The 25,306-nt window shown below is 44.9% G+C and overlaps 1 protein-coding gene across 1 annotated transcript in view; it reads left to right on the top strand.

Annotated features, from left to right (window-relative positions):
- The window catches only part of LOC147109083 (exportin-1-like), an 87,018-nt gene extending 62,062 nt beyond the window's left edge, over window positions 1-24,956 (top strand). The window contains exons 18-25 of the mRNA XM_086002673.1: window positions 1,121-1,304; window positions 5,770-5,876; window positions 7,830-8,024; window positions 10,908-11,076; window positions 11,547-11,681; window positions 12,436-12,598; window positions 14,872-14,968; window positions 20,172-24,956. Coding sequence (XP_085858799.1) covers window positions 1,121-1,304; window positions 5,770-5,876; window positions 7,830-8,024; window positions 10,908-11,076; window positions 11,547-11,681; window positions 12,436-12,598; window positions 14,872-14,968; window positions 20,172-20,318 — 1,197 coding nt within the window. The 3' untranslated portion in view covers window positions 20,319-24,956. The remainder of the gene's footprint in view (window positions 1-1,120; window positions 1,305-5,769; window positions 5,877-7,829; window positions 8,025-10,907; window positions 11,077-11,546; window positions 11,682-12,435; window positions 12,599-14,871; window positions 14,969-20,171) is intronic.
- Window positions 24,957-25,306: the final 350 nt, after the last annotated feature.

Genomic DNA, 25,306 nt, shown 5'->3' with positions numbered 1-25,306 from the left:
ACAGAAACAGGCCATTCGACCCAACCAGTCCATGCCGGCATTTATGCTCCACACGAGCCTCCTCCTGGTTTTTTCCTCATCTAAATCTATCCGCATAACCCTCTATTCCCTCCCTCGTATGCAAAGGGCTGTCTTCAGTGCTACACTCATGCATCTCTTAATATCTGGCTCTGAGCATCATAGGCAGAGGCAAGGTTGCATGTCATTTCTCTCAGCCAGAAGTGGTTGTGGGAGAGAGTAGAGATTCAAATCCTCAGAATTTAACGATGGTAAACTCTGGAGAGAATTTGCAGTTTTTGCCTCCCCCTTTTTGTTTTGCTCTCGACCTGAGCTCTAACTTCTTAATTAGAGTCGTCTTGTGACCTCTGGCTTGGTATAAGGCGAGTGGAAGATCGGTGCTTCCTCGCGTGAAAATTGGGGATGACGAGGATCATCATGCAGCTCGAGTGCCTTGAGGAGAGGCCTGAGCAGCTCTTGTTGCCTGTTCCTTCCGTTAGGCTGCAGAAGGAAGGAGAAAAACACAGCGGGTTAGGTGCAATGGGGAAGTGTTTTGTGCACTTTGCCTCCCTAATAGATGGGTCTATATTCTTTTGGAGTTTAGAAGAATGAGACGTGATCTCATTGAAATGTATGAAATTCTTAAGAGGGCTTGACTGGGTAGTTGCTGGAGAGTCTCGAACTAGGGGTCCCAGTCTTGGGATAAGGGGTCGGCCAATTAGGACTGAGATGAGAAATTTCTTCACCCAGGGTTGTGAGTCTGTGGAATTCTCTGCCCCAGAGGGCTGTGGTCCGTTTTCCTTATGGCCACCTGTGAAGTGTTTCTGGGAAATTCCCTTACAGGCTCTTTACGTAAATACAAGCTACTTCTGTAAACGGAGAAAGAAAAAGTAGATACAGAATACCAGTCAATGAGTATATTCAAGACTTGAGATCAGTAGATTTTTTTTTGGGGGGCACTAAGGGAATCAAGGGATATGGAGATAGGGCGGTAAAGTGGAGTTGATCTAGTTCGGCCGTGATCTTATTGAATGGCAGAGCAGGCCGTATGGCCGCCTCCTCCTATTTCTTGTGTTCTTATAATAGATGCGTATTCCATTTATGTACGTCTTTCTTCCTGAAGAACGTGGACATTCTGAAGGACGCGGAGACGGTGAAACAGCTTGGGAGTATCTTGAAGACCAACGTGAGAGCCTGCAAAGCGGTTGGACACCCATTTGTCATCCAGCTAGGGCGAATATATCTGGACATGCTCAACGTGTACAAGTGTTTGAGCGAGAATATCTCGGCTGCCATCCAGGCAAACGGTAAATCGTCGTTTTTTTTTTTTTTTGAGTTGGTGTGGGTGTTTAAGCAGGTTATTTCAAAATTCTCTTCTTTCCAGGGGAGTGGAAACCTGGAACTCTCTTCCACAAAATGCTGTTGAGGCTGGGGGTCAATTGAGAATTTTAAAACCGAGATTGATAGGGTTTTTTTTGGTTAGGCAAGGGTATAAAAGTTTACGGAACCAAGGTGAGTGAGTATATGGAGTTAAGATGCAGATCAGCTACGGTCTAATTGAATGGCAGAACAGACTCGAGGGGCTGAATGGCCTCCTCCTGTACCTTTCGATAGGAGGCTTGTCCAATTAGGGAAGGAAAACAAGGGTGTGATTATAGGCTTGGAATGGACTGGATTGGAAAGCTAAATAATGGGAGTTTACAAACCTTTCCTAGTAGGCTTGTTTAGTTATCATCACTTTTCATCTCAAAGCAGCTGCTAATCCTCAAACTCTTTGTCTGCTCCCAGCAACCACCAGGCTCAAAGCTGCGAGGCGTCCGTCATCTTTGGTTGCAGCCTGTTCTGTCGTACGATGAAGTGTTGCTGTGAGGCGGTGACGGACGAGGGACTCCTGGGGAGACTCTTGCGGTGTCTGACTGTGACACAGCTCAGGCTGAAGCCTGATACCTTTTCCGAGCAAGGGAAGATGTGTCACCAGGCAGGAGCCCCAAGAGGAGAAAAATCAAATTGCCGAATAAAATTTAACCTCCTTCCCAGTTCTCGCTCTTCCGCCCCCCCCCCCCCACCTCTCCTTGTTGGGGTACAGCAGAGAGAGAGCCCATGCAAGCAAGGGGAGGAAAAATAGTGGTAGGGGATTCAATAGTATGGGGAGCAGACGGGCGTTTCTGCAGCCGCAGACGTGACTCCAGGATGGTATGTTGTCTCCCTGGTGCCAGGGCCAAAGATGTCACCTAACGGCTGCAGAGCATTCTGGGGGGAAGAGGGTGAACAGCCAGATGTCGTGGTCCATATCGGTACCAATGACATAGATAAAAAGAGGGAATGAGGTCCTGCAGGCAGAGTTTAGGGAGCTAGGAGTCAGATTATAAAACAGGACCTCAAAGGTAGTAATCTCTGGATTACTCCCAGTGCCATGTACTAGTGAGTCCAGAAATAGGAGGACCGAGCAGATGAATGTGTGGCTGGAGAGATGGCGCAGGAGGGAGGGCTTTAGATTCCTGAGGCATTGGGATCGTTTCTGGGGGAGGTGGGAACTGTACAAGACGGAAGGGTTGCACCTTAACAGAGCCGGGACCAATATCCTCGCCCGGGGGGAGGGGGTGGGGGGGTTGCTAGTGCTGTTGGGGAGGGTTTAAACTAGCTTGGCAGGGGGATGGGAACCTAAGAATCGAGTCAGAGAAACTGGAATTGGAAAACATAAACATAGAAAGTAAATTGGAAGGACAGAGGAATCAAGGGCTAGATAGTAGTCAACAAGGAGGTTTGCCTGTACTAAATGGTATATACTTCAATGCAAGGAGTATAGCGAACAAGGCAGATGAGCTGAGGGCACAGGTAGATACTTGGGACTATGATATTATAGCTATTACAGAGATGTGGCTGAAGTAGGGGCAGGTATGGCAGCTGAACATTCCTGGTTACAGGATTTTCAGATGGGGTAGAGAGGGAGGTAAAAAGGGAGGGGGGGTGGTCGTGGTATTGATTAAAGAAACTATTACAGCTGTGAGGAGGGATGATATGTTGGAGCGATCATCAAACGAGGCCGCATGGGTCGAATTGAAAAACACAAAAGGGGCGATCACACTGCTGGGAGTGTACTACAGACCCCCAAACAGTGAGAGGGAGATAGAAGAGCAAATATGTAGACAAATTTCTGAGAAGTGCAAAAACTATAGGGCAGTAATAGTAGGGGATTTCAACAACTCCAATATTAACCGGGATAAAATTAGTGTGAAGGGTATAGAGGGTGTGGAATTCCTAAAATGCATCCAGGAACTTTTTTAGCCAGTATGTAGCAAGCCCAACAAGGGATGGGGCAGTTCTGGACTTAGTTTTAGGGAATGAAGCTGGGCAGGTAGAAGGCATATCAGTGGGGGAGCATTTTGGTGCTAGTGACCATAATTCAGTTAGATTTAAGGTAGTTATGAAAAAGGACAAAGATAGACCAGGAATAAAAATTCTAAATTGGGGAAAAGCAAATTTTGCTAAGCTCAGAGGGGATTTAGCCATAGTGGACTGGAAACCGCTACTTGAAGGTAAATCAGTGTCAGAGCAGTGGGAGGCATTAAAGGAGGAGATCCGGAGGGTTCAGACCAAACATGTGCCCTTAAAGAAAAAAGGTGGGACTAACAAATCTAGAGCCCCCTGGATGTCTAGGGACATACAGGGTAGGATAAAGAAAAAAAGGGAGGCGTATGACAGATACTGAGGGCTAAATACTCCAGAATCTTTAGAGGAGTACAGAAAGTGCAGGGGTGCAATTAAAAAGGATATTAGGAAAGCAAAGAGAGAGCATGAAAAATTCTTGGCAAGTAAAATCAAGGAAAACCCAAAGATGTTTTATAAATATATTAAGAGTAAGAGGATAACTAAAGAAAGGGTAGGGCCTATTGGAGATCATGAGGGTAATCTGTGTGTGGAGGCGGGAGACGTCGGTAGGGTTCTTAATGAATACTTTGCGTCTGTTTTCACGAAGGAGAGGGGCGAAGCAGACATTGCTATCGGGGAGGAGGAGTGTGAAATATTAGATGAAATAAACAGTGAGAGAGGAAGTATTAAGGGGTTTAGCAGCTTTAAAAGTGGATAAATCCCCAGGCCCGGATGAAATGTATCCCAGGCTGTGAAGTGAAGCAAAAAAGGAAATAGCAGAGGCCCTGACCATCATTTTCCAATCCTCTCTGGTTTCAGGTGTGGTACTGGAGGACTGCTAATGTGGTACCCTTGTTTAAAAGGGAGAAAAGGATAGACTGAGTAATTACAGGCCAGTCGGCCTAACCTTGGTGGTGGGAAAATTATTGGAAAGAATTCTGAAGGACAGGATAAATCTTCATTTAGAAAGACCTAGATTAATCAAGGATAGTCAGCACGGATTTGTTAAGGGAAGGTCATGTTTGACAAACTTGATTGAATTTTTTGAGGAAGTAACAAGGAGGGTAGATGAGGGTAGTGTGTTTGATGTAGTGTATATAGACTTTAGCAAGGCTTTTGATAAGGTTCCACATGGCAGACTGGTCACGAAGTTAAAAGGCCATGGGAATCCAGGGCAAAGTGTCAAGTTGGATTCAAAACTGGCTCGGAGACTGGAAGCAGTGGGTAATGGTTGATGGGTGTTTTTGTGACTGGAAGGCTGTTCCCAGTTGGGTTCCGCAGGGCTCAGTACTAGGTCCCTTGACTTTTGTGGTACATATCAATGATCTAGACTTGAATATAGGGGGTATGATTAAGAAGTTTGCAGATGATACTAAAATCGGCTGTGTGGTTGATGCTGAAGAAGGAAGCTGTAGACTGCAGGAAGATATCAATAAATTGGTCAGGTGGGCAGAACAGTGGCAAATGGAATTCAATCGGGAGAAGTGTGAGGTAATGCATTTGGGGAAGGCTAACAAGGAAAGGGAATGCACGTTAAATGGTAGGACACTGAGTAGTGTAGAGGAACAAAGGGACCTTGGAGTGCATGTCCACAGATCCCTGAAGGCAGCAGGCCAGGTAGATAAGGTGGTTAAGAAGGCACACGGAATGTTTGCCTTTATTAGCCGTGGCACAGAATACAAGAGCAGGGGGGTTATGCTTCAACTGTATAAAACACTAGTTAGGCCTCAGCTAGAGTACTGCGTGCAGTTCTGGTCACCACATTACAGGAAAGATGTGATTGCACTAGAGAGGGTACAGAGGAGATTTACAAGGATGTTGCCGGGAGTAGAGAATCTTAGCTCTGAGGAAAGACTGGATAGGCTGGGTCTGTTTTCCTTGGAACAGAGGAGGCTGAGGAGAGACCTTATTGAGGTGTATAAAATTATGAGGGGCCCAGATAAAGTGGATAGAAAGGACCTATTTCCCTTAGCAGAGGGGTCAAAAACCAGGGGGCACAGATTTAAAGTAATTGGTGGAAGATTTAGAGGGGATTTGAGGGGAAATTTCTTCACCCAGAGGGTGGTGGGGGTCTGGAACTCACTGCCTGAAAGGGTGGTAGAGGCAGGAACCCTAACCACATTTAAAAAGTACTTGGATGTGCACTTGGGATGCTGTAACCTGCAGGGCTACGGACCAAGAGCTGGGAAGTGGGATTAGGCTGGAGAGCTCTTTGTTGGCCGGCGCGGACACGATAGGCCGAAATGGCCTCCTTCCGTGCTGTAACTTTCTATGATTCTATGAAGACAAGACAAAACAAAATGGGCAAGATCGCTGACCGGATTATACAAGGGATGGCCATCTGATTCTGGTGACTACTCTTAATCTATATTTGTATATTCTTATCCCCTCCCCCCAAATTAGGCGAAGTAGTTACCAAGCAACCATTAATCAAAAGCATGAGAACGGTGAAGAGGGAGACGTTGAAGCTGATCTCTGGATGGGTGAGCCGGTCTTCAGACCCACAGCTGGTGAGTACAGTTGGCCCATCTTAACTCTGCCGTCCAGAACAACCCTACGCTCCTCTTCCATTTGAACTGTAAAAGATTTGTTTCCGCTGCCCTACCCCCAGAAGTCCATTTCACCTGTTGGTCGCTCTTTTCTGATCATTAATCCTGCTCTGGTCGGTCTCCTGGGCCTGTGTCCTCCTTGTCCTACTTGGACTGGTATTCTGTATCTGCTCGCTCTTTTTCCGTTTGCAAAAAGCAACTTGCGTTTACGTAAAGAGGCTGTAAAGGAATGTCCCAGCAACGCTTCACAAGTGGCCAGAAGGAAAACTGACCACAAGCCAGCAAGGGAGAATTAGGTTGAGTAACTGAGGGCTTGGCCAAAGAGATGGATTTTTGAAATAACAACTAGGTGCTGGAAACACTCAGCAGGTCAGGCAGCATCGAGGGGAGAGAGAGAGAGAAACAGAGTTAACGTTTTGGGTTGAACCCTTCGTCAGAACTGGAAAAGGTTAGGGAAGAGAGATTTTTAAGCAGGGGAAAGGAGGATTGGAGGAAAGAACAAGGGGAAGGTCTGTGATGGGATGGAAGGCAGGAGAGATTGACTGACAAAAGCAATGATAGTGCAAGGCAAAAGGAGAGGTAATGGGACAAGTTAAGAAACAAAAGATGACTCTAGATGAGGTGTGAATGATGATGGCAGAATCATCAACAGCTACCACGTGAGGAAACGGGAGAAAAATATAAAGAAATACACGGGCCAATTTATAGTCTGAAATTGTTGCACTCGATGTTGAGTCCAGAGGGCTGTAAAGTGCCTACTAGAAAGATGAGGTGTTGTTCCTCGAGCTTACGTTGAGCTTCATTGGAACAGTGTAAGAGGCCGAGGGCAGAGAGATCAGAGCGGGAGTGAAGCGGTGAATTAAAGTGACCGGCGATGGAAGCTCGGGGTCACCCTTATGGACTGAACGGAGGTGTTCCGCAAAGTGGTCACCCAATCTGCGTTTGGTCTCCCCAATGTAGAGGAGACCGCATCGTGAGCAGTGAATACAGTAGATTAAATTGTAAGAAGTACAAGTAAATCGCTGTTTCCCCTGGAAGGAGTGTTTGGGGCCTTGGATGGATTTTGAGAATGTTTTTAAAGGTGGAGAGAGAGTGAGTTTAGGAAGAAAATTCTGGAGAGTACACAGGCAATTCTCAGCTGTGGGGTGGGAAACAATGTACAAAAGGCCAGAGTCCGAGGAATGGTATGCTCAGTTGGGATATCGGGCTGAAGGAGATTTCAGTGCTCAGGTCATTTAGTGATTTGAAAATGGTTTTTTTTAATGTTGTGGTGGGGCATGGAGCCAATTAAGGTCAGCGAGGTTGCGAGTGATTACAGAGCAGAACCTATTGTGGTAGAGTTTGTGGAGGAAGGCAGGACCGCGCGTTCTAATGAGTTTCGGCAGTGATGTAGGAAATGGCACTGGCGGCATTGTGGAAGTAAGCGGTCCTTGTGATGTGTGGACTAAAATTAAGCTCGGGGGGTTGAACACCACGCCAAGGTAGCAAATGGCATGATTGCACTGGAGACATTGGGTGGAGAGGGGGATGGAATCAGTGGCAAGGGAGTGGAGTTTTTGGGTGGGTGCTGAAGACGATGGCTTTGTCTTCTGATGTTGAGCTGGAAGAAATTTTTGACATCAGCGGCTGATGCGTCTCGGATGAGGACAGATGGGCAGTCCACTTACGGTCACCAGTAGGCACTACAAGCCACCAAGCTTGATTTTTACCTCTAGATTTCCCTCTTTTTTTTCTCGCCCACTGGTGCCAAGGATATGCTGCAGTCATAACCTGTTCTCATTTCCCACTCTTGTGACCCTGAGGGTTAGTTATGTCATCCTCATCAACAAACAAAAAAGAAAATGGAGACACCATGCCAAGTTACCCAAGCACAACAGCTACACTCTCGCCCTCCTCTTTCTTGACTTCTTTCAGGTTGCGGAAAACTTTGTTCCCCCGCTGCTTGACGCGGTGCTGATCGACTACCAGAGGAATGTCCCTGCGGCTCGGGAGCCCGAAGTGTTGAGTACAATGGCCACGATCGTGAACAAACTGGAGAACCACATCACTGCGGAGGTCCCACAGATCTTCGACGCCTTGTTTGAGTGCACTCTGGACATGATCAACAAGGTAATTTTCAGTCTGATCGTAGGAAGCTTACTGCGTGTTTTGCAATCTGATCAGTATAATCCACATCGTTTGCAGAGTAAAAGAGTTGGGGTGGGGGGGGAAACAGTCGTCACTTGAGTTCAGGGGCTGGGACTAATTTCCTTCTCGACTCGGTTCTTGTTGCGGCCTCGGTTAATCCTTTAAATAACACCTTTTCGTAGTCTGTCTCGATGCTGGTTGAAGTCTGCCTGTGTCTCTTTGTATGTATAAATATGATAAATTAACAGTTCTGATGCAGGCGCTAATTTAAAAGTAAAATCATCTTGGACTGGCAGGTTTGGTTGACCAGCAATTTAGCCTTGATTCATTACGAAAATATAAAGTTTACTGAAATTGTATTTTCCCATAGTTTTTAGTTTTAATTCCTCGTAATGCGGTTTTCGAGATGGCAGACACAATCCTCTGGAGGGAAGTGAAATCCAATTTGTATAAAGATACTGAAGCTCCCTTCTGTTCAATCTCCAGCCTGTGTGGGCCAGGACTTTTGTTTCTGATTCTGATCCAGTGACTCCACCCCCCTACAGTGAATGTGCATGTTTATAGGTATTGGGTGAGGGCAGGATTGGCCTTAAATGCTTCTTAAAGTAGTAACCTCTGACGAGTGGAGAATGGCCACATGGGTTCTGTACAGGATGTTTCCTGACACTGGAGCCTTACCTCCACCCCAGTCACTGCCTTCAAGCAACAACAGGTAAAGGGGGGCAACAAAAACGGAGTGTTAAATTGTCATAGCTGAAGTACCATTGAATTATGACACAATAGAAGATGATATTTTATACTGTAATGGTATAAACCAAGTATTTACTGGTCCCGAACGAATGGAAACTTATCCCATTGTGCAGCTAATTCTAAAGCTGTTTTATTGGATAAATTCTATATTCCCTCGACTATATTCCTGTTACCACACATCTGGAGTCGGGTCCTGTGAATATTTATTAACCCTGTGGGTTAATCGCTTACCATTTCCCCATTTATGTTTTTGTAGCACTTTATGATGATGTTCTCATTGCTCCTTTGCCAGATTACAAACCAAACCACTGAACTTCTTTTTGTCCATTTGTTAAAAGTAACTTTTTGTTGTTGTTCAATTTTCTTTTCTAAATGGGTGGTGTAAATAGAGCACATAGTGGGGGAATTGTGCTGGTACCAATGGATTAGCACACTACCCTTTCACCTCGGGAGCTTGTATTCAACTCCAGCCCAGCCTGATGAGATGAACATCTCCACCTTTTCCTATGTGAAACAGGTTTGGATAATTTCAGTACCAATTCCTGGTAGCTGTGGATTCACTGCATGAAACCGCTCAGAACATGGGACACAGTGGCAGTTTAGTTCGGAGAGGCAATCGGTATAGCGAGTGTAGGAAATGCGCAACTCCACACTTGAGAAGTAAGGGGTAGTAATCCTGCCTGGCGAATAGTACAGCATCAAAGAAGATCTGTTGAGTAATTTTGGTAGTGAAGATTTTGTACCTTCCTTGCATACCTACCATTTTTGGTCATCATGCTTACTATTCAGCCGTCACTGGTTTGCAGGTCCCCTCAATGAGTGTCTGTGGGGGTCCAGCATGGAACATTAGAATGTAGCAGACTGGAAGAGTTCGTGACAGTCCAGTCCCAAAGCTGGAAAAAATATCATGCACCCTATCTCTTGCATCCTTCAATCACTTTCTGTGTCAAATATCTCTCCAGTTCCCTCTTGAATTTGCTGACACGATCTGTATGAATCTCCTCTCCAAACAGTCTATTCCATACATCCGCCCACCCTCTTGTGTTTTTTTAAAATTCGTTCCTGGGATGTGGGCATCGCTGGCAAGGTGAGCATTTATTGCCCATCCCTAATTGCCCTTGAGAAGGTAGTGGTGAGCCACCTTCTTGAACCGCTGCAGTCTGTGTGGTGAAGGTACTCCCTCAGTGCTGTTAGGGAGGGAGTTCAAGGATTTTGACCCAGCGATGATGAAGGAATGGCGATATATTTCCAAGTCAGGATGGTGTGTGACTTGGAGGGGAACTTGGAGGGGGTGGTGTTCCCATGCGCCTGCTGCCCTTGTCCTTCTAGGTGGCAGAGGTCGCGGGTTTGGGAGGTGCTGCCGAAGAAGCCTTGGTGAGTTGCTGCAGTGCATCTTCTAGATGGTACACACTGCAGCCACGGTGCGCCGGTGGTGGAGGGAGTGAATGTCTAAGTTGGTGGACGGGGTGCCGATCCAGTGGGGCTGCTTTGTCTTGGATGGTGTCGAGCTTCTTGAGTGTTGGAGCTGCACTCATCCAGGCAAGTGGAGAGTATTCCATCATGCTTGTCCCTTGTAGATGGTGGAAAAGCTTTGGGGAGTCAGGAGGTGAGACACTCGCTGCAGAATACCTAGCCTCTGACCTGCTCTTGTAACCACAGTATTTATGTAGCTGGTCCAGTTAAGTTTAGTAGTCTGTTGTGTTAAGTAGTTTGCACCCATGCCCCTTTGGCATAATCAGAAGCTTAACAACAAACATGTTATTGGGGTCTGAATTGTTTATATGATCTTAGAATCTTGAAAAGATTAGCATTGTTTCCAAGACCAAAAGAGTACTTGGCTGAGTGTGAGACCAGAATGGCAGCTCCTTATGTGCTTGCTACGCTTGTTAATCCCAAATTGTGTTTGCCCTAAAAAGTTCAAATTATACTGCGATCCAAATTAATTCACATTTGAATTAACAGGAGTAGACTGTAAATTAATTAGAGGTCTGTTTTAAATCTTAAAATTATGGCAATAATGTAATTTTTCGATATTGGATGATGCCACTTGCAGACTACAAAGATTTTAAATTATATAAAATTTCAAGTATTTAATTGTTTTTTCTTCCCCTCTAGGATTTTGAAGAGTATCCAGAGCACAGGACTAACTTCTTTCTGCTTCTTCAAGCAGTCAATAGTCACTGTTTCCCTGCCTTCCTGAACATACCTCCAGCCCAGTTCAAACTGGTCCTTGACTCCATTATCTGGGCTTTCAAACACACCATGAGGAATGTGGCCGATACAGGTACATCGTGCTGTGAGCTTTCTATTCCCACCTTCTCCCCCCCACCCCCCACCGTCTCTTCCCGTGTCACATGGCCTCTGCCATGCCAAATCCAACTAACAAGGACTTTACAAAGAATTTACAGCACCGAAACAGGCCATTCAGCCCCAACTGTTCTAAGCCGGTGTTTACGCTCCACGAGCCTCCTCCCACCTTACTTCTCTCGCCCTATCTGCTATCCCTCTGTTCCTTTCTTCCTCATTTTAATCTAGCTTCCCCTTATAGGCATCTATGCTATTTGCCTCAACTGCGCCTTGTGGTAGCCAGTTCCACATTCTCACCACTCTCTGGATAAAGAAGTTTCTCCTGAATTCCCTGTTGGATTTATAATTGACGATCTTATATTTATGGCCCTTAGTTTTGGTCGCCGCCCCCACAAGGTTTGTACTGCATCAGTGTTGTAACTGGATTCCTTGATGTGTTTGTTGCAGGGTTGTCTATTCTTTATACTCTACTACAGAACGTTGCACAGGAAGAGGCAGCTGCCCAGAGCTTTTACCAAACCTATTTCTGTGACATTCTCCAACATATATTCTCAGTGGTGACAGATACTTCGCACACTGCTGGTAAGTCAGACTTTAGTTCTTTTCGCTTTGGTCTTTTGTCCTGTTTACCGCCCCCCCCCCCCCCCCGCCCCAGATATTAATCCACTTTGGGGCTATTTGATTGGACCAGGAAGATTGCACAATGGATTCCCCCCCCCCCCCAATTCTTGGCTGAGTTACCTGATCTGAGCCCAGTGTAATGATGGAGACGTGCCATGGTTGCATATAGTTGGGGCGGGAATGGGTGAGGCTACTTGCTCTTGATTTCCCATTGGGTGTCTCGTACGGGAAAGCTCATGTGAGGGTAGGATTGGGTCTGGATGTGAATCCCTCTCTGGTTGAGGCTCATTGAAAAGAAAGAAAGAGAACTTGCATTTATATAGCGCCTTTCATGATCGCAGGATGTCCCGAAGCGCTTTACAGCCAATTAAGTACTTTGAGTTGTAGTCACTGTTTGTGATGTAGGAAACGCGGCAGCGCTCCCTCCACTGCGCTGGAGTATCTCTCTAGGTTTTGTGTTCCAGTCCCTAGAGTGGAACCTTCTGACTCGGGCGCGAGTGCTACCAACTGAGCCTCGGCTGACACGGATGTTGAAGGGCCCCTTGGGCGAGGTGTTGGAGAACGGGCAGTGTCTTTAGAACTGTATCCCAGGAGGAGGGGGTGGGGTTGGCGGGGGAACAGGAGGAATATATTGAATTGTGGGTGTACAGTTTGGATCTGACCACATTATTCGGTGGAACCTGATGGCTTTTCTTTTTAATTCCTCCTTTTCTAGGATTGACGATGCACGCTACCATCTTGGCATACATGTTCAGCTTAGTGGAGGATGGCAAGATCACCTTGTCTTTGAGCCCAGCCACTCCCAATGTTAATAACCAGATCTTCGTACAGGAGTTTGTGGCCAACCTGCTGAAAACTGCCTTTCCTCACCTTCAAGAGTGAGTACTGATTAGAGCGAGATGTGATGAGATTGGCCACCCAGGCAGGGAAGTTCTGGGCCTCGATCCCTGTTCTGTGCTGAGTTAGCGGATCGCGGCAGGGACGGTGGCAGAGGTGCTATAATGAGCCTCGGCCCTCTGGGTTAGGCAGGGTGAAAAAATTGGGCAGGGTTCCTGCCACTGGTCTCTACCCAACGACCTCTTGCTTGAAGTACGTCAAGGGAGGACCGGGCCAGTCTTGGTTCTTTTTTTTCTTTTACTTTTACTTTTTCTTTCACCCTCCTTTTTTCTACCTTGCTTGCTCTTTCTCTTTTTTTCTTTCTCTTTCCTTTCCTTCCCCCTCTGCCCCACTCGGGTGACTTTGAAATCTCTGTTGCTATGTAGCTTGCTGGCGACGGCTGTTCTTGACAACCTTGGTGCTGTGTTGTACTGAGTGCTTGTGGGAGTTCTTCGCCCCACCCCAGAGATTTTGATTGCAACTTCCTAATTTCATCATGTATTGGTGAAGTTATGGGGGCAATTTTAGCTTAAACCGCCCTTTGGGAAACTGGCTGAATCGGGAACAACGCTGGTTTTACATCCCGTTTGATCGATTTTACGCTCCATTGAAGTCATCGGAGAGTAATATCAGGCAGGGTGTAAATCCGGCGTTCCACCGATTTCCCCGCCAGTTTCCTGACCGACGGGTTGGGTTTTAATTATCCCCTGTAGGTCCAGTCTATTGGAGTCTTGTGTGTTGTGGTTTTTAGACTACTGAAATTCTAATTGTGAAGCTGGGAGACTGCATTCCATTCTCCCCAGATTTTTTTTTTATTCGTTCACGGGATGTGGGCGTCGCTGGCAAGGTCTGCATTTATTGCCCATCCCTAATTGCCCCTTGAGAAGGTGGTGGTGAGCCGCCGCCTTGAACCGCTGCAGTCCGTGTGGTGAAGGTGCTCCCACAGTGCTGTTAGGGAGGGAGTTCCAGGATTTTGACTCGGCGACGATGAAGGAACGGCCCGATATATTTCCAAGTCAGGATGGTGTGTGTGACTTGGAGGTGGTGGTGTTCCCATGCGCCTGCTGCCCTTGACCACCTAGGTGGTAGAGGTCAGGGGTTTTGGGAGGTGCTGCTGAAGAAACCTTTTAATTTATTGGCACTGAGACTGTTCTAAAACATACAGTAACATGAATCGATCAGTTGACGGTGGCTGTGTGAGCGTTGCTGGCCCCGGACTGAATATAAGGCGAGGGCACTGTTTGTTCATAATCACGCAATGCTTACTCACTAGGGAGGGGGGGAATTTAAGAGTCATAACACTTAGAGGGGCGAACTCTGGCACTTGTATAAATGTGTCGCACTAGGACCTGCCTAGGGCTCCATTTGAAACGGGGCTTAGAGTTCAAATAATTGGTTTGACGGGAGGGTGGCTGAATTGAGATTTATTTGCCCAAGTGCCTTGGAAGAGATGTCGAGTTGTGGGAGACGAGTGGGTAACTGATGCAGTCCAGTTGGGGATCCTTGCCGTGTGCACTCGGTAGATGCAGTTATGGGACGTGATCCACGCCCAGAGCTTGAGTTGAGTTACCGGTCCTGTAACTGGTGCTACTAACAGCATTGTGCGTTGTAGGTATTTGTCACCTGATATTTTTGAAATTTGATGCAGGGACGTTTTCCCCCCCCCTTAATTTACTTCTACGATCTGGACCAGAGCGAATTGTTCCGGTGTGAAATTTAATTGTGAGGCGGCAGCGTTGGAGTCACTAACTGTGATTGAAGAAATTGCAGCTGTTTTTTTTTTCTTTTTATCTATCCTCCTCTTGCTTTCTGTCTTCTATTTCTTTTTTTCATTGTCTCAATCCCTTTCTAATTCTCTCTTCTTTGTCCTTGTCTCTTTTTCTCTTCCCCCATTTTTTTCTTTCTAACCATCTGTGTTTTCTCATTGTTAGGGGGGAAAAAAACAGACTATGGAACTGGTTGTTATTGTGCTGTGATTTGCTGGTTTTCTTTTTTGGGACCAGCACGACTGCTGATTTGCACCTTTTTCTTATTTCCATACATAACGAGGCGTCTGTGTGTTTGTTCGACCCACAGAGTGCCCTTAACCTTGGTCACTGCTGACTGCCTGAATTTCTCCCTCCGTTCAGGTTTTTAGCTTGGTCAGATGTTAATAGTGGTTCGAGTCTGTGCGTGTTAGGATTTCACTACTTGGAATTGCAACGGAAATGGGACAGATATAAAAATGGATTGTTTTTAATGGTGTTTTTTTTAATATTATTTTTGCCTCCTCCAGTGCACAGATCAAAATTTTTGTGACTGGCCTGTTCAGCCTGAACCAAGACATTCCATCTTTCAAAGAACATCTGAGAGATTTCCTGGTACAGATAAAGGTAAGAATCGAATGCTGCAAGTCTCGATGCTGATGGGGGGGAAATGTAACAAAAGCATTGCACTTCACCTCTCGGAGCATTTTTGTCTCGTAGCTAAGCAACGTAATTATTTATAAACGAGAATGTGTGTTGCGATGCTGCTCCCAGCATATAACATGAGCTGCAACCTAGAGGTTCAGGACTAGATGGTTTTTCTTCCGCCACCTTAAAAAAGGGAAAAAGCATTCACGATCACCATAATTTTGCTCACTTTTACTCCAAAACCTTTTTATTGCATCCAAAACTCACCCATTCATTGTTTGAAGCACTCGGAGGTGTCGCTATATGATGAGGCACTGTATGAATGTAAATCAGTCAGCGCTGTTTAATAATCCATGTTTCAGTAGTAAGTATGCCTGGGGAAACCATAACCTTTAAGCCAACCCAAGTCATGAATGGACTCGCAGTTTGGGTACAATCGGGCTTGGCGGCTTTTTTTTCTCCCCTGATCCTTTCAACGTTTTAACTAGATTGTCGGCACTCGCTGAGTAAGATACTGCTGGGTGCCCAGCACTGAGGAGCTAACAGCCCAGCAGGAGTGGAGATTTACAGGACAGGAGGGAGGAAGACAAAAAACTCTACCTCTCCCCTCCCTCTCTCTCTCTTCTCTCCATTTTCTCTTTCTTTCTCTCTTTTCTCTTTTTTCCCCGCCCTCCCTACCTCCCCCTCTCATTCTTGCTCTCTCAGATCACATGCCTGAGAGTCTGGACTAGTGTGTGTTCTTTGCCCCGCTCCACCACGTGTAGCTCAGCCTTCAGCGTCCTGTCCTCTGAAATGATCTCCCTAAACTCCCACAACCTTCCCTCCATCTCTCACTCTCACTCTCACTCTCACTCTCTCTCTCTCTCTCTCTCTCTCTCTCCACTGTCAAAATCTGCCTCCCCTCCGGTCACTTCCCCATCCCATTCCTTTTCATAAGAACATAAGAATTAGGAGTAGGCCATTTGGCCCTTCGAGCCTGCTCCGCCATTTAATAAGATCATGGCTGATCTTCTACCTCAACTCCACTTTCCTGCACTATCCCCATATCCCTTAATTCTTTTAATATCCAAAATTCTATCGATCTCTGTCTTGAATATACTCAACGTGAGACTCCACAGCTCTCGGGTAGAGAATACCAAAGATTCACCACCCTCTGTGTGAAGACATTTCTCCTCCTCTCGGTCCTAAATGGCCGACCCCTTATTCTGAGACTGACACCTGGTTCTAGACTCCCCAGCCAGGGGAAACCTCCTCCCTGCATCTACCCTGTCAAGCCCTGTAAGAATTTTGTATGTTTCAATGAGATAATCTCTCATTCTTCTAAACTCTTGAGAATATAGGCCCAGTCTACTCAATCTCTCCTTGTAGGACAATCCCCCCCCCCCCATCCCAGGAACCAGTCTAGTGAACCTTTGTTGCACTCCCTTTATGGCAAGTATATCCTTCCTTAGGTAAGGAGACCAAAACTGTCCACAATACTCCAGGTGTGGTCTCACCAGGGCGCTATATAACTGCAGCAAGACAATCAACAATTAACTCAAATCCTCTTGCAATGAAGGCCAACATACCATTTGCTTTCCTAATTGCTTGCTGTACCTGCATGTTAACTTTGTGATTTTGTGTCTGAACACCAACATTTTCCAATCTCTCACCATTTAAAAATATACATTGCTTTTCTATTTTTCTGACCAAAGTAGATAACTTCACATTTTGCCACATTATATTCCATTTGCTGTGATCTTGCCCACTCACTCAGCCTGTCTAGATCCCCTTGAAGCCTCTTTGCATCCTCCTCACAACTTACATTCCCACTTAACTTTGTATCATCAGCAAACTTGGATATATTACATTTGATCCCCTCATCCAAATCATTGACATAGATTGTGAATAGCTGAGGCCCAAGCACTGATCCTTGTGGTACCCCACCAGCCTGCCAACCTGAAAATGACCTGTTTATTCCTACTCTTGTTTTCTGTCAGTTAACCAATCCTCAATCCATGCTGGTATATTGCCCCCAATCCCATGAGCTCTAAATTTGTTCAATAACCTCTTGTGTGGCACCTTATCGAATGCCTTCGGAAAATCCAAATACACCACACCCACTCGTTCCCCCTTATCTATTCTGCTAGTTACAACCTCAAAAAACTCTCAACGCGATTTCCCTTTCATTAAACCGTGTTGACTCTGCTCAATCCTATTATTATTTTCTAAGTGCCCTGTTACCACGTCCTTAATAATAGATTCTAGCATTTTCCCAACTACTGATGTCAGGCTAACTGGTCTGTAGTTCCCCGTTTTCTCTCTTCCCTCCTTTCTTAAATAGTGCGGTTACATTTGCTACCTTCCAATCCATGGGAACCGTTCTAGAATCAATGGAATTTTGGAAGATGACAGCCAATGCATCCACTATCTCTATAGCCACCTCTTTTAAAACCTTAGGATATAGGCCATCAGGTCCAGGGGATTTATTGGCTTTCAGTCCCATTAATTTCTCCAGTACTATTTTTTTTTACTAATACTAATTTCTTTCAGTTCTCCATTTCCAGGAGGTATTTTGCGTTTTCTTCCATGAAGACAGACACAAAGTATTTGTTTAATTTCTCCGCCATTTCCTTATTCCCCATTATAATTTCTCCTGTCTCAGCCTGTAAGGGTTCCACATTTACTTTCACTAACCTTTTTCTTTTTACATACCTATAAAAGCTTTTACAGTCTCTTTTATGTCTTTCGCTAGTTTACTCTCGTATTCTATTTTCCCTTTCTTTATCAATTTCTTGGTCCTTTGCTGAATTCTAAAATCCTCCCAATCCTCAGGCTTACTGCTCTTTTTGGCAACATTATAAGTCTCTTCTGTTGATCTAATACTATCTTTAACTTCTCTTGTTAGTCACGGTTGGACCACTTTTCCTGTGGGGTTTTTGTGCCTTAAAGGAATTTATATTTGTTATAAATTATGTATTGGTTCTTTAAATCATAGCCATTGCTTGTCTACAGTCATACCTTTTAATGCAGTTTCCCAATCTACCTCGGCCAACTCTCCCCTCATACCTACATAGTTTGCTTTGTTTAGATTGAAGACCCTAGTTTCGGATTTAACTAAATCACTTTCGAACTCAATATAAAGTTCTATCATATTATGGTCACTCTTCCCTAAAGACCCCTTTACTACAAGGTTATTAATTGACCCTTTCTCATTGCACAATACTAGATCTAAAATAGCCTGCTCCCTAGTTAGTTCCTCAACATACTGATCTAGAAAACTATCTTGTATACATTCCATGAATTCATCCTCCACACTATTACTGCAAATTTGGTTTGCCCAGTCTATATGTAGATTAAAGTTCCCCATGATTACTGTATTACCCCTGTTACATGCGCCTCTAATTTCCTGATTTATACTCTGCCCTACATTACAACTACTGTTTGGGGGCCTATAAACAACTCCCACCAATGTTTTCTGCCCCTTGCTGTTTCTGGGCTCCACCCAAACTGATTCTACTTCTTGATTTTCAGAGTTAAGATCCTTTCTCTCTACTGTCTTTATCCCATCCTTTATTATCAGGCCTCCTTTTCCATTTTGCCTAACTGTTCTAAAAGTTAGGTATCCTGGAATATTTCGTTCCCATTCTTGGTCACTTTGCAACCATGTCTTCGTAATGGCTATTAGATCAAACCTATTAATTTCAATCTCCGCTATTAATTCATCTATTTTGTTGCGAATGCTTCGTGCATTCAGATATAGTGCCTTTGACGTTTTTTTATTTTTCCCTGATATCACCTTAGTCACTGATGCCCTATTACCTTTGTTACTCTCTCTGTCCCTTCCTGACCCACTCTACCTATTTTTACCCAAAACTCTGCTGCTCCAGAGCCTTGACATTTCTCTTGCTGCTTTTAAATTTACTCTTTCCTGAATCCTCCCACCCCCCCCCCCTTTATTAGTTTAAAGCCCTGTCTACTGCCACAGTTATTCGTTTCGCCAGGACACTGGTTCCAGCCCAGTTTAAGTGGAGCTGGTTCCAACGGAACAGCTCCCTCTTTCCCCAGTACTGGTGCCAGGGTCCCATGAAACAAAATCCCTGCCTCCCACACCAATCTTTGAGCTATGCATTTAAACCTCTAATCTGCTTTTCCCTATGCCAATTGACGTGTGGCTCAGGTAACAATCCAGAGATTATTACTTTTGAGGTTCTGCTTTTTAATTTGGACCTCAACTCCTCAAACTCTCTCAGCAGAACCTCATTCCTAGTTCTACCTATGTCGTTGGTTCTTGCGTGAACCACGGCAACTGGATCCTCCCCTTCCCATTCGTAGTTCTTCTCCAGCCGTGAGGAGATGTCTTTAACCCTGCCACCGGGCAGGCAACACAACCTTCAGAATTCCCGGTCGCGGCACAGAGAACAGTATCTATCCCTCTGTTGCCTACCACAACCCTTTCACTCTCTCTTCCCTTCACAACCCCCCCCCCCCCCCCCCCCCAACTTGAATGGCCTCCTGTGCCATGGTCAGCTTGCTCATCCCTCCTTTTCCCTCATCCACACAGGCAGCAAGAACCTCATACCTGTCAGATAGGGCAAAGGCTGAGGCTCCTCCAGCACTGCACCTGGGGTCCCCTTACCTGCCTGAGTTGCCGTCACACCCTCCTGTTCCTGACCACTAACCAGGCCTGTACCACTACCTAACCTAAGGGGTGTGACTACCTCTTGGATCAAATTGTCCAGGTAACTCTCCCCATCCCTGATGCCCTCTTTCCTCCTCTTTTCCCCCCCCCCCCCCCCCCCCCCCGCAATGTCTGCACCTCAGACTCCAACAACTCTCAGCTGAAGTTCCTCAGGATGCAGGCACTTACTGCAAACGTGGTTGTCTGGGATCACAAACTTCCACATGCTGCAGTTGAGGCACACCACCTGCACTGCCATCTCGACATGCCCTTGTTCTGTGGTCCAGCCTGCCCTTTTTTTATAAAATCCATTGGAAGTTTCACTACATTGAAGGCCTTTATAGTTGTCACTGCATTCAAACAGTGCTTCAATATCCCCTCACCTTATTTAGCACCAAACATTCACCAGGAACATTTGAGGACAGAAAATGGTGGTGGGAAGGGGTGCCGAATCGCATGCCTTTAAGCTTGGGAGTTCTCAACGGAACCCGTACTGATCTTTTTATTTTCTACCGTTGTTAGGAATTTGGTGGTGAAGACACGTCGGACCTTTTCCTGGAGGAAAGAGAAACCGCCCTGCGCCAGGCCCAGGAAGAGAAGAGAAAGCTTCAAATGACCGTTCCTGGGATTTTAAACCCACACGAAATAGCAGAGGAGATGTGTGACTGAACAAACCCAAAGTGTTACACGAGAGGAGAGTGGTGGTGGGGGGAGGGGGCCGGGGGGGTGGGGGGGGGATGAATGAGGAAAGGACAGCGAGCGAGAGAATGCGTGTGAAAGGGATAGTAAATGGAACAAATCCACCATCCAGATGTGACGGGATTTTTTTTTTAAAAATTGAAATTCCAGTTTTTGTTTCCTCAGCTCAACTGCAGTTGGTTCAAGAGAGAGAAGATTTTTTATTTCGCAAAAAAAAAAATTCATTATTTTTCTCCCCGGGTTAGAATTATGTTTATAAATTGCGAACCTGTTGACCGCTTAATCTTACAGCCTTTATTCCTTATTTGGGCGAAGCGGTGTTGTACAACTTGCGCTATTTCAACATTTTAAAGCTATATTGGAGAACTTTTCAAAACATTCTATAGTTCGGTTTTTATATTAAACCCAGCCTGGCTGGCTTAACAAACATAATCTCTTCAGAACGCTTTTAAGTTGCAGTGTTTTGTGAAGAGGGAGGCAAAATACAAGATTCGACTGAATTGAACCTTTTTTTAAAACAGCCAGAGCAGAAGGGAAAGTCACCCATTTGCATATGTGCTGAGAATGATTTTTAAAATCTGGTTGCTTGAGCGTCGTTTATCGTTGATGTGAGTGAGCGTGTGTGGCTTGGGCGGGAGAGAGGGTGAGGTGTCCACTCGGTGTCGTTTATAACCTGCTCGTGCTAACTATGTATTTACGCTGTGAATTTCTCTACACGTGGTGCCTAGCTGCAAACAGTTCCCCTCATCCCTGTCTTTCCCACCTCCCCCAATCCAAAACAAAGAAAATGCCAGATGATCGTCACGAGTTAACGGGGTTGCCTCGGCTTTGTATCGTGTAGAAATTTGAAAGGAGACGGGTCCAGCGGTCAGGTACGGGTGCTGCTGTTGGCGGTTTTGAAGGGCGGGGATTTGGAAAGTTTAAATGAGTCGGCGCTCCAGTTTTTAAAGTAACGTTTCCTTTTGATGCCAAAAGTGCGGGTTTTCTTGCAACACTTTTTTTGTGTGTGTGTACGTGTAGTGTTTAGGGCACTTATCCACTCAGCTGTCGGGGGAAGGCACCACAGCTCAGCTGTGTGATGTAGCTGGGTGTAGCTGGCTTTCGTCTTGTAGAGAGCCTTGTGGTATTCCAGCTAACCCTCTACAGCGCACTTTGTTTTCTCTCCTCTCTCTCCCTCTCTCTTCCCCAAGTAGTATTGCTCCAAGTTCACCATTTCATAGAGCTTCCTGCTTTCGTACAGATTAAATTGTAAGAAATCTATGGCTCATACATATTTTGAATCATGGTTTTTAACCAACCGTCATAACTGTTTCAACCCACCCCACACACACGTCCAAAAAAAATGTTTTATGTCTTGCTCTGATTAAACCATACTTTTGGAAAAGAAAAAAAATCTGGTTAGAGGTGTATGGAGTAACGGATGGGTATCATTTGCCATTTTAAAATTGCCATTTCTTTTTGAAGGGCGGGGGACAGGGAAGACTAGTAATTCTGATGGAAACCTTCATGCTGGCTAGCTGCCAAGAAATGGGGGGGTGGGGTGGAAAGTGAGAATATACATCTGGATGTGAAAGACAGGACTTGCGTGTTTCAGCTTGTTCACTTACCTGCTGTCTCTTTTTTTTAAAAAAAAGTTAAACTACCTGTTTAATGGGTTAATTAAACGAATGAAGGAAACACTAGGTAGAAGGAGATTTTTGCCCCCCCCCTGCCAACAGTAGCTGTTAGATCCCAGCCGGTCAGGTTTGTGTGTTCTAACTGTCCGATCAGACTGGCGAGTTTCAGTACCCCACTCTCAGTTTGACGCTTTTGGGTATTTGCAGCATGCAACCTTGAGTTGCTGAGCAAAGATTTTTTTTAAGCGGGGAGTGGAGAGAGAAAGCGAGGGGTTGAGTGAGGGAATGTTGATTCTGAAGAACCAAACCAGTACAAACCGCTGTATTATCTCTCTTTCCCCCCCACCAATCGCTAGATTCAGTACTTTTCTTCACACACACTCATTCTGCTTTGGCAAGTATTGGTCTCTCTCTTTCTTCTCTTTCTTTTTCTTTCTCTCGCTTTCCTTCCAGCTCCAACAGCCCCCCCCCCCCCCCCCCCAAAAAAAATAAATAAGAGGGAGCGTTGGTTTGTGTGTTGCCTTGTTCACACAGCTTCCCCAATGGTAACTGGTCCAGTTTGATTTCCGATGTTAAGGTGCGAGTTAGTTGCTTGTTGAGAGGGAGGGAACAATCTTGTGCGTTTCCTGTTGCGGTCTGAGTGGTTCGTGCAGGACTCTCGACTCTCGCTCCCCTCTTTTTTTTTTTCCCTAGAATCAGGGAGGGAGGAGCTTGAAGCGGGTGGAATTAACTTCTAATATTTTTTAAAAAAATGAGCATAACCGTGACCTTTTTGGGAGGTGTTACATGACTGGTTTATAGTTCTTACTCCCCCTGTCCTTGGGGCAGGGTTACATAAAGTCATTATTTCACTAGCTATCTCCACTGCTTGCTATTAAAGATATTTCACCAGTGGCATATCAACAAGTCCAGAGGTTCCCCCCCTCACACACTATGGTGATAGATGTACTGAATGAATACAGTGCATTTTTAAACCATTAAGTGTACCATCCAAAATACTCAGTGGCACTCCTGTGTATGTAGTTGTGTGTGCAGTGGGCTATGCCTAAAAGAAAAAGGACTCCAAACTGGTCACTGGTATTTGCTCCAGGAGTAACCTTTTTATGTTTAGACGCAGGTGCTCTAAATCTCGATGCAGACCAGCCAGGACTTAAATGCGTAAGTCGTATTTTCACGCAGTTTTAATTCCATCACCTCCCAAAAAAAAAGGCTTTAAATTTGCCCCGGAATTTCTACAGCTGAGTTCTATGCTGGCATGACATTGTCCAATTAGTTGAGATTAAAAGGCTTTTTAAAAAAAAAAAAGTACTAAAAAAGACAATCGATTGGGACATTTGCATTTTAGTTTTAGACCGAGAGAAACAAAGATGGTGGATATTTTTATTTTAAAGCACCGTTCTTTTTCCCCCCCCCCCCCGGCCCCATTCACCTTGTCCCGTCTCAGTCAAGCTGTGCGGGTGGTGGGGGGGGGGGTTAATTTTGTGTACGTGGCAGTCAAAGCGAAATAACCTCCCTCAGTTCCACTAACATTGTGTTACACACGCAGTGAGACAGCGTTACACCCATTGTGTGTGTGTGTGACTGCAAATTCCGTTCTCTCGCGTGTATCGTCTGTTTGTTTATTGCTTTTGAGGAGGTGATTATGGACTGTCGTGTCTTTCAATACTTGTACAGAAAGTCTCGTTTAAGAATCTGTGTAATTTAACTGTATTACACTGTATCAGAAATGGTTTATTTTGGCAGAATTTGTAGCAGGAAATTGCAGCTAAACACAGAAGCCTGCAACCTCCTGCTATAGACTAAGTACCTCCCCTCTTTTTAAAAAAAAAAATAAAACCTGTACAGATTGTAATTAAGATGATTAGAATAGAAATGTTGACTTTTTTTAATAAAATAAGATTTTAGATAAATTTAGCCGGTAGTTCCATTTTACTGGTGGGTTTGTTGTGACGTTTTGTATTTTTGTTTTTGAAACTGACTTGTGCGCTTGCGTATATTCTGCCGCTTTTTGTTTTTGAACTATTCAGTTTTCCTCCGTGAGGAGTCGGCTAAATACAAAAGGACCTCTTTTTTTTTAAAGTAAGTGTGTCACTGTGGTTGACTTTGAGAAGTGTGTGTGTGTGTGTGCACTTAGTTTTTTTTTACGCCAAAATATATCATGAAGGATGTGATTGACTTTCTTTCTGGTAGATGCTGTAGTTTGCGGTCAAGCACTCAACGTATACAAGTTTGCATTAATTTTAACAGTCTTTCCTCCTTTCTCCCTCCCCCAACCCACCCCCACACACAAGTTGTAGCATTGCATACATTTGGACCAGTTGGTTTCTGGTCATTGAGGCCCATTCTGACTACTTTTTTGTAATTGTTTCGATTGGAACTTTTTTGGCGGGGGGGGGTAAGCGGGTGGCAAAGAACAGAGTAGAAATTAATTTCCTCCTACATCCGCTTAAGGGGCAAGGGACGGAGTCTAAAGTAGTGTTGTTCTAAACCGAGGCAGCTACTCTAGTTTGAGACTGGGATGAACAATGTGAGTTGGTGTTTTATTTGGGCGGGGTGGGGGCTGCTCCTTGTGCTGTTTGGAAAAACTGACATTATTCCAAATGTGCTTTTTCCGTGATTTTTTTTTTTTTCGCAGGAGCATTGCAGACCTATCTGGTATAGGAGAGTACCAAGTTGTATTTTATATATTAAAAGGAACGTCATTTTGGAAAGTGGCTACATTATAAACTTGGCTTCAATGGGAGCCAGCTGAGGCGTGCTACGCTGGATAAAGCCTATAAACGCTACATGAGCCCATAAATGTGTTACTGAGCTGACAATGAGCAGGCTTAATGCATGAAAATAAAGTGAATGGTTTTAATTTAGCAAGCAGCATGATTTTTTTGGTGTGTAAAGCTGTAGTATCCCACTAATCAATCTTAAAAAAAAAAACTTTAATGAATCTAGCAGAGAAGGATCCTCCTTTTATTTAAAAAAAAAAAAAAAAATTAAATATATATACAGTATTACAATACACTATATTACAGTTATCAAATTGAGGGGGTCATATTGTATAACTTAAAACTAGTGCAGAAATGCATCCATTTAAAATCCAGAGATTGGGTTGACATCTTAAATTCGCTTATGGTTTAGTGAGTGTTCTCATCGTTAACACAAACTGAAGCATTGCATTGCAGTGGCCAGAAAACCAAATCTCTTTTTATAATTGTGGGCGACGTAAGAAAACTACTAGGCACTTGGTCTAAGCGTTAAAGCTTTAATCAACTGTTTTACAACATGGAGGTCTAGTTGTGTCCTTCACTAGTCCCTGTTAAGAATGTCCTGCGCAAGCTGGGCCCGTGC

Source organism: Somniosus microcephalus, chromosome 12, assembly GCF_052327205.1.
Source record: "Somniosus microcephalus isolate GS21.2 chromosome 12, FLI_Smic_1.0, whole genome shotgun sequence".
Classification (NCBI taxonomy): Eukaryota; Metazoa; Chordata; class Chondrichthyes; order Squaliformes; family Somniosidae; genus Somniosus; species Somniosus microcephalus.
This window is presented reverse-complemented; position numbering and strand designations above follow the sequence as displayed.